Genomic DNA, 12,500 nt, shown 5'->3' with positions numbered 1-12,500 from the left:
TCCATCAAAAAACAAGTCAACCAGTTGAGTAATAATAGGCGATCCTGCAGATGCGAAAATTTTAGACTCAAACAAGTAGTAAAAAAAAAACAACAACGGTTAGGGAAGGGGGGGTCCGGACCCCCGACCCTCCCCCTGGATCCGCCACTGAACTGAGCAGAAGGCACAGCGAATAAGTACTCTAGGCCATTACAGATAAATTCGGTGCTCTTATCTTATGCTATTACCTAGCTGTCATCAACAACTCAGTTCCGTACACCTACCACAATTATTATAGTGAATTAATTATGTTGGCTTCTTATGAAACTATTATGTCCTAAAAGCCAGTAACCTAAGCGGTCTTTAGAGCTGAATCGGGAATGGATTCACGTATGATGATATAAGCTGGTGCCACAGTATAACCTACAGCATTTGCCACAATGCAAGTGTACTTTCCTTCGTCATTTTTAGTAACATTTACCAGGGTTAACTTATCGGAATGGAAATCTAACTTGCTGGTTTTTTCATGTTTGATCCCGTGTTGATCGGTTTGTTTTATAACTTTGTAGCTATAGATAGGGTTCTCTGAACTGTTGCCTGAGGCGTTGGCAGGGGATGCAAACCATCGTAGCCACTGGAAATGGGGCATGGAATCACTAAGTGCTTTGCACAATAAAGTCACATTTTCGCCTTCCATCACCGTGACGTTTCCCATCCTTAAGATGACTGGTTTAGCGCGTACGCGTTCTGAAATGAAAATATTAAAGGGGTGTAATCAGATAATTGCTTTTTTAGGCTGGTCTTTTACATATTTTATATTGTTGACCACTTCCTTTAGAAAGCCTTCCACATATCTTTTACGCTTACACTACAGTTAGTATGGAGCGGTTTTCAAATGAGTGTCGTAAAACCAAAACCAAAGTAATTACTTTGGCCAATCAAAAAGGACGGGGACAATCAATCCAGTAAACCAATCAAAACTCGAAGTAATTGCACGTAGCCGACACAAAGCGCGGGAAAATCGACGCGCGAGCCACGATTGGTTTTGGTTTCAGAAAGTTTCACTTCTGATTCGTTGAAAAAGTGGCGCGAAAAGTTTGAACGAATCACTGAGTGAAGTGATGCCAAACCAAAGCAATTCGCTAATTACTTTCGACACTCAATATTGAAAACCGCTCTATTTGGTTGTATCAAACGAATTCATAGAGGAAAGAAAAGTTTATTTGAAGTGCGGGTTATAGACGAAAGACTGAAATGATCCTCGCGCTTATCTCGACAATTTAACCAATTGTCTCTTACAGACACCTGAAAAATTCAGGTGACTCCGACGGGATTTGAAGCCATGACGTCGGCGGTGCAATGCTCAACCAACTGAGCTATGAAGCTACAATTTGTTCGTGTGTTCCCGTGAAAGGAATTATGAAGGAAACAAATGTTTATTTGCCTGTATTTTTAAAAACACGCCCTTTCACAAGCTTTTCACAAGAACTGATGACTCCAACAGATTGACCTGCTCCCAACTGGTGCGTGGCTTCATAGCTCAGTTGGTAGAGCATTGCACCGGTATCAAGAGGTCCTGGGTTCGAATCCCGCTAAAGCCGCCTGAATTTTGCAGCTGTCTGGTCCCGATAAGTGCAAGCATTACTTCAATGTTTCGAGTTCACAAAATTATATCAACAAACGTAGGAAGACGTAAGAGAAAATCAAGACATTATCGGTGATGAGTTATAAAATGACCATCTGCGGTCTCCACCGGGGCAACAGGGAGGGTGGCAAGAATCTAGAACAAATACTTAAGGTGCCTTTCAAAGCATCACCCCTTATAACCACGAAATCTACGAACACTATAAAATAATGTTCACAACCCGAAATCCTTTGCTTGACTCTGACGAACGACTTACGCTCGAAAATGGTGCTATATTTACTTCACTGACCTCATTTTATTCAACCAAAGTTTCGCGCTTGTTTGTTATTTATTTGTTCGAGAAAGTTGACGTTTTGGCAGCTATTCAGCTGATGTGGACCTGCTATACCAACCCACCCATATACTCACAAAGGACAGCCACAACACCGGGAACTTGATCCCCTAGCCTACTCTTCTCGATTAGTGTGTGGGTTCTTTAACGACCCACAAGGAAATTATGAAGATGAAAGATATTTGTCAGACGGGGCCTACGATTCATAGTCCTTATCCGAGAAGAATTGAAAGTCTAACCATTTGCAGATGTAATTACAAAGGCAGCACTTTCTCCTCTGTTATTTTAAGACCCTGAGTGTTGGTCCGGCCGGAGTCGAACTCACGACCTCCCGCGTAGCCTGGTGCTCAACCAATTGAGCCACCTTTGCGCTTTACTCACCCTCCGACGCAGCATTACATTTTCAATTTTAAACGGTACATTATGTTTCAGTTGGGCCTCTTCAATAAAAGTTTTAACATGGTTAAACGAAAAGTATCGACTTTTAATTTTTTTTTCCTATGTGTTAACATTTCGGTTGCCGATTTAAAAAAAATTGTTAAACTAACAAAATCATCAAAAAACGTCGTGGTGTTGCGCCCATAACCTAGCACCTATCAACCACCTTTGCTCAAAACAAACAATTCGAAGATCAAGAGGCAGTTGTTTGCAATAAAAGACAGTTAAAAACGACCAAACAGAAAGTAGTGACGCCTAAGACGCCTAAACAGGGGGCAATTTTACACGTTTTTCTTCTCTTTCGCGTCGACCAACTCCGACTACAGTAGTTTTCTGTTGATGAAATTTTGGTTGTATTCAAGGTCTACATGGTTGCTGTCAACTGCTTACAGATACAGCCAGGTTGTAAAGTTAGGGTGCGTTCGATTGACCGTATTCCGGAATACTTATCCTCATCGGGCCCATGAGGACTCTTAAGGCCGGCCAGAAGATTGCGCCATCCATCCCGGTCTGCCGCCGATGCGACCGCAGCCCCCCACGAATGCCATCCCAGCTGGTTTCTTTCTTTCTCCACAGTTCTTCTCCACGTTTCTCTCGGCCGGCCTCGTCTCCCTTTACCTTCAGGTGCCCGCGTTAGTGCAGTCCTCGAGATGTTACTAGGACTAGTCCTCAATATGTGTCCTATCCATCGCCATCTTCTCACTCGTACAAGGGCTGATACCGGCGTACTCCCAGTTGCTTCATAAAGCTCTTCTTTGCTAAGATGGTTAGGCCAGAATCTCCTCAGCACTCTCCTTGGGCATGTGCGGTGAAACACATCCAGTTTGTTGAGATCAGCTGTTGTCACTCTCCACATTTCGGCTCCATACAGTAGCACGGACAGCACATTTGAGTTCAGGACGCGCAGCTTGGTCTTCTGGCTGAATCTGCCTGACCTCCACATGTTCTGAAGTCTGGTGAAGACAATTCTAGCTAGTGCTAGTCGCCTCTTGATGTCCGCTTCTGTGCCACCAAATTTGTCAAGTACTGAACCTAGGTACACGAAGGATTCCACATCTTCCACCTCCTCTCCTTCTATCCTTATGTAGTCTGTGCATCTGTGGTTCATCCTAAGCGTCTTTGTTTTGCGCGGGTTGATCTTGAGCCCGACAACGCCGGCGGTTGTTACTAGTCTATCAGTCTTCTCCTGAAGATCAGCAAATCTGCTTGAGATCAGAGCAACATCATCAGCATAATCCAGGTCCTCTAGAACTGATGTATGCTTCCATCTCAGGCCGCGTTTCCTGTTGTTTGTGTGCCGCATGACCCAGTCGATGATCAAGACAAAGATGAAGCCAGACATCACGCACCCCTGCCGCACACCGCTCTTCACTTCAAACCAGCTTGAACACCTTCCGCCTTCTGTAACACAGCTTGAGCTCTGATGGTATAGTGCCTTGAAAGTCCTGACAAAGATTTCAGGGATGCCATACTGCCCCATAATGTCCCAAAGTCGCTCTCTGATGATGCAGTCAAATGCCTTTGAGAAGTCAACGAAGTTAATGTACACTGGTGCTTGCCATTCCTGGCACTGCTCCAGGGTGCTCCGTAGAGCAAAGATTTGCTCAGAAGCTCCCCTTCCAGACCGAAACCCTACCTGCTCCTGCCTTATCATCTCGTCCACACCGCTCTTCACTCTGTCAATGAGCACCCTGCATAAGATTTTGCTTGGTACGGAGAGCAGGGATATACCGCGATAGTTATCACACTCAGTGAGGTCTCCTTTCTTCGGCACTTTCACTATGAGTGACTTCTTCCAGTCCTCTGGTACACATTGATCTTATCTGATTACGGAAACCAAAACGATGATTGACGAGCTCATCCGGGGGTGTCGTCGGGCCACGTGTGAGGTGCCCGAGGATAGCTTTCTAAGCTGGAATTCTGGTATCACGCGTATGACAGATGTGCGGCAAAGCCGAAAGGATCCCCGCAACCTGATTAAGTCGCCTGGGGCTTCCCTCCTGACACCCAAAGCTACCCTGAGACTTGGGTGTTGGAAAGTGCGAACACTTTATCAGATAGGAAAGACTGCTAATGTCACCAAGGAATTTAGAAAGTACAATCTATTCCGGAATAGGAATACATGAAATAGAAGTTAGAAATTTATTCAAAAGCAAAAACTATTGTCAAATACTAGTGAAATGTTCGTGGCTAGACTAGCCACTAGATCTAAAGTAGTGTTTTCGACTTTAATGAAGAAAGTATTTTAATCATATCATATCATTCAATTCTCTTACCGTGTACGTCAACTCTATAGGAATGGTTGATCCAGCCGTAAGCGTTACTAACATTACATGTATACAACCCACTGTCAGAGGGTACAATATCTCTCATGGTCAACACGGTTGAAAACTTGCTTATGTAGAGCCTGGAACCACCCTTTCTTTCCTGAAATATGACTCCGTCCTTATACCATTTGACTGTGGGTCTGGGAAAACCAATTGCTGAACAATCCATCTTAACAGGGTTACCCACAGGTACAGCGAGGATATTTCGTCTTCTCTTTTTTTCTGGTACCGTGAATTCCGGTGCGGCCTCTAGCAAAAACCAAAAAGCATTCAACAGACTAGGACAAACGTGTCATTTTCTTCAACGGATTATCATAGTATGTGTTTTCTCTACCTATCTATTGTCTAAATGCGTATAGGAATTAAACTAGAAAATCATCGAGGTAATCTAAAGGGCAAACATTGAGAGACTCTTTCGTAAGGAATGTCTGCATGAAGTAACGTAATAGTTGCGGTCGTGGAAAATTATTTGAGACAAGTGAAACCTTACCTGACATTGAGGTCCTTTTGGGATCCAGGGTAGGACCTTAAAACAAAAAACACAAAAGCTAATTCTATTGAAATCTGAATGACAACAAAGCGGCACACGAAAAACTAAAATTCACACATATTCTCTACTAATGAACATGTTATATGAAATGATAATAATTTAATAATAATAATTTATTACTTATTCGGCGCAAATATCTATATGAATATATTCAAATGCGCCTTACAAGCTACATTACAATAATAGTAAAATAATAAATTTAATATAATAAAACTATCCAAACCATATCTAATATATAAGCTAAAAATTACACAGAGTCAAAAATGTAAAATTCTAAAAATAACAAGCATACGCTTTCCTAAAAAGATGAGTTTTCACTAAGGACTTAAAAACGTCCATTGTCTTAGCATTTCTAATGTTATTTGGGAGACCGTTCCACAGTTCCGGAGACGCAACTTGAAATGAATCATATACTGAACTGCAGGTATGAAATTAAGTAAAGCTATGATCCTCGCAGTTATGGGAGAAGCCTGAAAAATTCAGGACTTCAACGGGGTTTGAACCCGCGACCTTGCCATACAGGTGCGACGCTCTAACCAACTGAGCTATGAAGCCACTGACGTTGGGAGCTGTGGGTTCTAATTTTCCCGTGAGGAGTGAATTAATGAACGAAACGATACATGAAATGAATCATATACTGAACTGTGGATATGAAATCAAGTAAAGCTATGATCCTCGCAGCTATGAATTTTTCAGGCTTTTCTACGCAATTTCTAAAATTGTGTCCATAACTGCGAAGATCATAGCTTTACTTGATATTCTCTACTATTACATCCCGAAAAGGATGACCCCGAGAATGTGTAGTTTTGTGTTTGTAGAACTGGCTCTGTCGGAAAGGATTTGTTTCATTCTTTGCCATCATACCAAACATAGTTAAGTGGACTTCACAAGTCAATAAGAAAACTGTAAAAACGTCTTCCATATATAAAACGCAATTATTCGTTGCTTTAGAATAGAATTTCAATGTCACTTACTTGCTACAAAAAGCCTCAAATTAAGGGTGTTTCTTCCGCCACAAGTATTCTCTGCAACACAGGTATAAAGGCCTTTGTCTTCCTTTCTCGTCCGTATTATCTTTAGGTATTTACTAGCCTTGACTCTCATGCGTTTATGATTGGCTGGGTCGAGTCTTTCATTGTTCTTCTTCCAGGAAACGGTCGGTTTGTATTTCTCGGTATTTTTAACCACACAAACAAGTTTTACATTCTTGCCTTCGCCAACAAGAACAACCTCAATTTTGTCTCCTTTATTACGAATTTCGGGAACTGAAAAACATGAGATGCAACAATCATTTTATGGATTACAAATTTCCAGTTAATGCCGAAAGGCTAATTCTTTTACCATGAGAGACTGGCACAAAAAGCAACACCGATCGTTTGAGCATGGAAACTCAGTTTGAAGTACGTGCACAGGAGGGAGGGACTTCACCTTGACAACGGCTCAATGATCGGTACCAGTATGACGTCACGGCACAAATCAACGATAAATCAACATGGCGGCCATTTTTTCTGCTCGTGATTTTGAAAAATGTGTTAGTTTTCTTGATATTTGGGCGTTCTTAAAATATGAATGAACCATTTGCGATAGTGCTTGTTAGGGTCAAGGTTTAAGAAAGTCTTGAGGAGAAGTTAAAAAGGTCCATGCAGCTACAACGTCGGCAGCATTTGTACGAATGTTATGGATGAATTTCTTTTTCATTTGTTTTTGACTGGAATTTTATTATTATTATATATATTTTTTTTTATTTTAACTTGATATTTCGCAAATGTATTCGATCTGTTTCCGTTTGTTTTTGAAAAAAACCAGTACTCAGTCTCAGCAAATGTTCGCAGCAACTAATTGAAAATCGTCAAAGATTTCCTTTTATTTGAATGACAATTTGAAAAAGAAACGATACGCGAAACTTTCAACCACATAGCCGATCTTTTAACTTGCGAAGGCGACAACAGAATTCACTTTCTTGTTTTCATGCATTGAACGTCAATATTTACCATCCACCAACCTTATGTCAATTTTTGGTTCTCACCAACGACGAAGGTTGCGCCTTAATAGTTTGGCGTAGCGGTAAGCATAAAATGCAGACTACAGACTGCAGATTGGGTTTAAAATGCAGACTAGGTACGAAATGCAGACTGAGGCCTAAACTGTCACATCGTTTGACACGCAATATATTCTCAAGTGACCTTAGGTCACGCAATATCGGTCTATTTCGTTCTAAACTAGACCCTCCGTGAGGGTACACTGGGTTGCCTGTGGTACGTGCAGCGTTCCAGGCAATTTTTTTCAAGTTGGGATTTGTAGACGATATAACGCGAGCTCTGATTGGCTAATTGTGACTGGCCCACGGGCCGATTACGGGCTTGCAAAAACAAAGCAAAAGGTAATTAAAAAAACCATATAATAAACTACTTACTAACCGAGCTATTGTAGCTCGAGCCGTACTGGGGAATATTGGCCCTGGGTCGTTTTTGTACGGACCTCGCTGCGCTCGGTCCGTACTGCCACGACCTCGGGCCAATATTTCCCTGGCAGTACGGCCCTCGCGCTCGGTTAGTAAGAAGTTATTAAGGGGTCACCCAGAAGTCATACCAGCAGAGGCCCTTTGGCTCACAGGTCCTCACACGTTCTTACGACGAAACAGATCCTTTTCTGAGGTTAAAAACCTGGCTACCGGCCTAACTCTTTTTCCTACTTTCCCAACCGCGAGAAAACCGCGGTAAATCAGCCATCGCCAAAATATGTTTTTTTTTCTCAAAAAATATTTAAAGTTAGGGGGAAAAAATCGACATTTTAAAGCTAAGAAAATAAGCTTCCCAACAGCATATAACTTATTTACAGACAACTGAAACATTTTATAAAAGCGAAAGTTGAACGAAAAAAATTAAGAAAAATAACAGTAAAAGCAGGATAAAAGTGTCAAATTTGCGACCCATTGCTAACGGCAACGGAAGCGATCGCATTACGAATAATTAACCTCTGTTGCCCAAAACCACCCAAATAACCGGTCAGTGTAAAACGCAGACTGCAGCTGCAGACTGAGGGTAAAATGCAGACTGCAGACTGCAGACTGCGGGTTAATAAAATAATAATGAAAAAAGAGTTATAAGAGTGTTAGTAGCCGTTTGTACTTTCACACTGAAACCCCAACACAGCTCCCATCGCTTTGGTTGCCCCACCGCATGTTTTAAATCCGGATTTTCATCGAAATCTGTAAGAATTGAAGCTGTTTCAACCCTTGTTGTTGTTGGAAAAAGGATAGTTTCGTTAAGTGAGTTGCTTTTAGGCAAAGAAGTCACCACCCCGCAATTCAACTGTCCATTTTGCTGCACTCAACAAAGTAATCGAGTAATTACCCAATACCTCAATTTATTTTGACACGCATGGCTACAATACCAATTAACAAAGACAGAGATAACGTGGATTTTGCAACCATTTAACGTTTCAATTCAGTCGGCTTAAGCCAGTATGACTGAGGTGTAAACATTTCTTATTAGGATCCTTTCATTCGCTTTCGTGTACGTTATGTTTATCCTTTAGTTCACAAGTTCGTTTGTTTTGCATCTGGAAGATGTAATTTTCAATTATTACCTCTCCCTAGTGGTTATCACGCATAGCTTAACCAATGAAATGCCCGCGTCCTAATTGCTCGGAATACATGAAATTCTTTGTGCATTTCGTTGCACCGAAAAAAGGCAACCGAGATTATTCAGGTACGTATTCGAAGTAATAATTGTTGGTTTTTCGATCGATTTCCCTCGATGTACCGGTGTGACAAACTGGGGCGGATCCAGGATTTGACGAAGGGGGGTTCGGATAAACGCCCGCCGAAGGCGGTAGCCCCTAAGGGGGGTCCGGGGCATGCTCCCCCGGAAAATGTTTAATTTTAGGGCCTCTGAAATGCGATTTCCAGCGTTTTCAGGGGCAATTTGAAGTGGTTTAATTGCTCTAAAGTCACCTCCATTTTTGTGCTAACTACAGTAGTTTAAAGGATGGATTTTCTTAACCCTGACAATAATCGAGACGGATAAACATTTTAAATTCATTCAAATTAAAATTCATGATTCCTCAAAAATGGGATCAGCCAGCAACATTCTCCGGGGTATCTGTTCTGCAAATTTGTGGACAACAGCATCATAATCCACGGGTTTCTTGTGGTGAATATTCATGAGCGCCAAGCCAGACAATCTTTCTGTCGTCATGGTGGTCGGCAGGTAGCCTTTTGCTGATGACGGTCCGAAAAACCGGTGAATTTGTGGTTGCTTTGCCCTCTTCGACATATTAAGTTGACGTTGAGGAACGTTTAAGTGAATTTTCTCTTTAAAATACTGCCGGTGCAATCTTTGACTCACTGAGAAAACGATCCACAACTCTGATTTCCAAAGAACGGCGCAATGCCAATTCCGGCATTGCGTAAAGTTTACGCAATGCCGGAATTGGAATGATTGGCAGATTTGGCATAAACTGTCAGTTTTGGCGGGACGTGTAAGCGTTAATTAGCAGTAATTTTATAGCTCAAGCGGACGTACTAGAGGGCATTTACAACTAGGCACAAATTTGTCTTGTTTTTATTGCTGTTTTCGCGTACAAAGACACAAAGAAATATCATTTTCAAAAGATATATTTATTAGCTGAGTTGGTTCATTTTTTTTTTAACCACGCGTTTGTTATACGTTTTAACGTTCAGTTAAGGGGGTTCGACCGAACCACCCGAACCACCCCTAGATCCGCCCCAGACAAATAATTTGGAACATGGCAATGCATCTGGAAGCGCAAAAACAAAGCACAGATGATTTCAACGCGTACGATCGCATCCCCAAAAGGTGCAGCGACCTGCAGTCATGATAATGTGAGTTGTTGACAGATGTAAAACAGGATTGTCTCTCAAACAATCTTTATTTTATCCTTATGACTCGTTTTTTTATTATTGATATTTATTTTACCCTCAGTCTGCAGTCTGCAGTCTGCGTTTTACACTGACCGCCCAAATAACCAATTTTTCGACGGAAAATTCATCCCAGAGGATAAAACTATTCACTGGACATGTAATAAAGGTAAATATGTTCGAGCGAAAGCGAAAACAAGCGAATATTTTGAAGGAAAACACAATAATGTGAGATCAAAGGAACATGTGGTGAAGACACGCAATTGCGGCATCGCTTCGACAATAATCTTATCTTTTCAGCGATTTTAACGCTTGAAATTCCATTCAGTATCCAATTGATTTGCCATTATTGAGCTTCATAAGGGTATATTTTGTTCAAAGATCCACTAAAACGCCATTCGCGCTACATGACTTTCGACGCCATTGCCGGTTAAGTTAATCGTTATAATGTGTGCACCAGAGAAATCTACGCATTTCCCACTACCCTCTCGATCCTAAGAAAATACGTGCAGCAGGGCTCTATGCACAAAGACTCCACTTAGCAGGGGAGTGACAGGCAAGACTTTTACCGACATGGAAAAAAATAAAAGTAAAATAAAACGGAGAAATCTACCCATTTTCCAAATGGATTGCCATACGGCAACCCAGTAAAAAATTATTGTTCCCATTGAGAATTTGTATTTTTCTTTAATCTATAGCATAAACATTTGGTGATATGCTTCACCTTAAAGGGATTCGAACTAAAGCCTTGTGCAAATAAAGACTCGTCACCAGTTGCTTTGCTCGCATGTGTTCCAACCTTTCGGCGTAGTTCGGGAGTATGGCGGGGATTTCTCACTGTTACGCAACAAAAAGTCGGAATGTTGTAGGAGACAACTTCATCCGCACCTCTCCAATTCTCAGGTCTGTGTGGTACATCAAAACACCTTGCGATTTTGATTTTAGAATGTGACGACACCACTGTGAAAAGTTTCTATTTAGCGCCATTGTGTCCCCACATCTTTCGTCAAACTTATTTAGTGTGCATGAATAAAAGTTTGAAAGAGAGAGGCCGCTGTGTAAAATAAGAGGAACAAGAAGATCTTTCAGATCTTAAAACCGCGCTTTGAAAATTTATCTGTTTCTTACCACTATATAGTCGCAACGTGGTACACCTTCCAAAGCAGTCTTTGTTGATTCACTATGACTATAGACACAAAATCACCTGATCAATCTGTGGCACAACCGATCCATCCGATGAGGTAATAGTCTTAGCTTTCTTTCTTAAAAGTCACGATTACATGTTTCAATTAGACACAAAAAAAATATATTTTGTTGTAAATAAAAAGCGGACTATATTTAAAAATTTTTTAAGTACATTAACGTTTTAACAGCTTTTTGGCGAATAAACATCCTAAGTTGCGTGACTGGAAGTCCCACTGACTATGTGGCCGAGTGGAAGTCTGGTTCAGCTCTCCGACAAAACGAAAAAAAATAAATAAATAAACCGATTGCAGAGCAACAACCGCGCTCGGCCCATGGCCGCGCGGTTAAAAAAAAAAGATGTCAGACATATCGAGCTAAGGAAATGTAACAGAACATTATATTCTTTTTTGGGGGGAGGGGGGTAAGCGATTGCAGGACACCACGGTAAGTGGAACGCCTATTTTTTAAAACGATTTTAGCGCTGTAGACACTAAGTTATTTAAAAAAGTTTGTTAATTTATCGATAGCCGATCGTGAATCGATAATCAAATGTCCGGGATGCACGAAATACGAAGATTCACGTCATGGTGAAGTGACAGAGCTGTCAAATGTACACTGCGATCGAAAGCATGTGCGTCAGAGATTTTTGAGGATTGTCCGGTAGTGTATCGATTTCAGTCAGATTCTAGTTTTAAGTTACAAATCATCACTGAATTCGAGTCTGTTAAACGAAATTCTGATAAGAATAAGGTAGCCTCCTTGTTAAAGGAATATGATGATATTTTCAAAGGCATAGGAAAGGTTATTGATTTTGAGCATAAACTTTCCAATGACCCTAGCGTCAAACCTGTCAGTCAACACCTAAGATGCAATTGTTGCAGTCAAATAATGAGCTTGATAGAAAACTTGAAGACGATATTATTGTAGACTGCAAAACAGTCGTTTTCTTCCCTTTTCGGAAGGCGCGAAGCCCTTAAGCCTAATCCTCCATCGCGTGTGAAGCGCGCGTTCGAATATTTACCGCGTCGCTTGCCGTTCGCAAAAAATACGACTGTTTTGCAGTGTAATATTATTGAAGAGGTAACTGAAGCCAGCCCATGGGTTTCCAATTTACTAATTGTTCCCAAACAATCTGGCCATCTATGAGTATGCACTTTATGAGA

General features: G+C 41.3%; 1 protein-coding gene and 1 non-coding gene across 6 annotated transcripts in view; both read right to left on the bottom strand.

The window, feature by feature from the left end:
- The window catches only part of LOC137975842 (fibroblast growth factor receptor 4-like), an 18,059-nt gene that overhangs the window by 868 nt on the left and 4,691 nt on the right, over positions 1-12,500 (bottom strand). For all 5 annotated transcript variants that reach the window (XM_068823044.1, XM_068823041.1, XM_068823043.1 and 2 more), the window contains exons 3-6: positions 6,245-6,535; positions 5,211-5,246; positions 4,670-4,969; positions 1-726 (exon numbers count right to left, since the gene is read on the bottom strand). The exon at positions 1-726 is cut by the window's left edge and continues 868 nt beyond it. In XM_068823044.1, the coding sequence (XP_068679145.1) occupies positions 332-726; positions 4,670-4,969; positions 5,211-5,246; positions 6,245-6,535 (1,022 nt within the window). In that variant the 3' untranslated portion in view covers positions 1-331. The remainder of the gene's footprint in view (positions 727-4,669; positions 4,970-5,210; positions 5,247-6,244; positions 6,536-12,500) is intronic.
- Positions 5,753-5,825, bottom strand: Trnat-ugu (transfer RNA threonine (anticodon UGU)). Its single transcript has one exon. It is a non-coding gene; the product is annotated as a tRNA-Thr (tRNA).

This window comes from Montipora foliosa, chromosome 11 (genome assembly GCF_036669935.1).
Source record: "Montipora foliosa isolate CH-2021 chromosome 11, ASM3666993v2, whole genome shotgun sequence".
Taxonomy (NCBI): domain Eukaryota; kingdom Metazoa; phylum Cnidaria; class Anthozoa; order Scleractinia; family Acroporidae; genus Montipora; species Montipora foliosa.
This window is presented reverse-complemented; position numbering and strand designations above follow the sequence as displayed.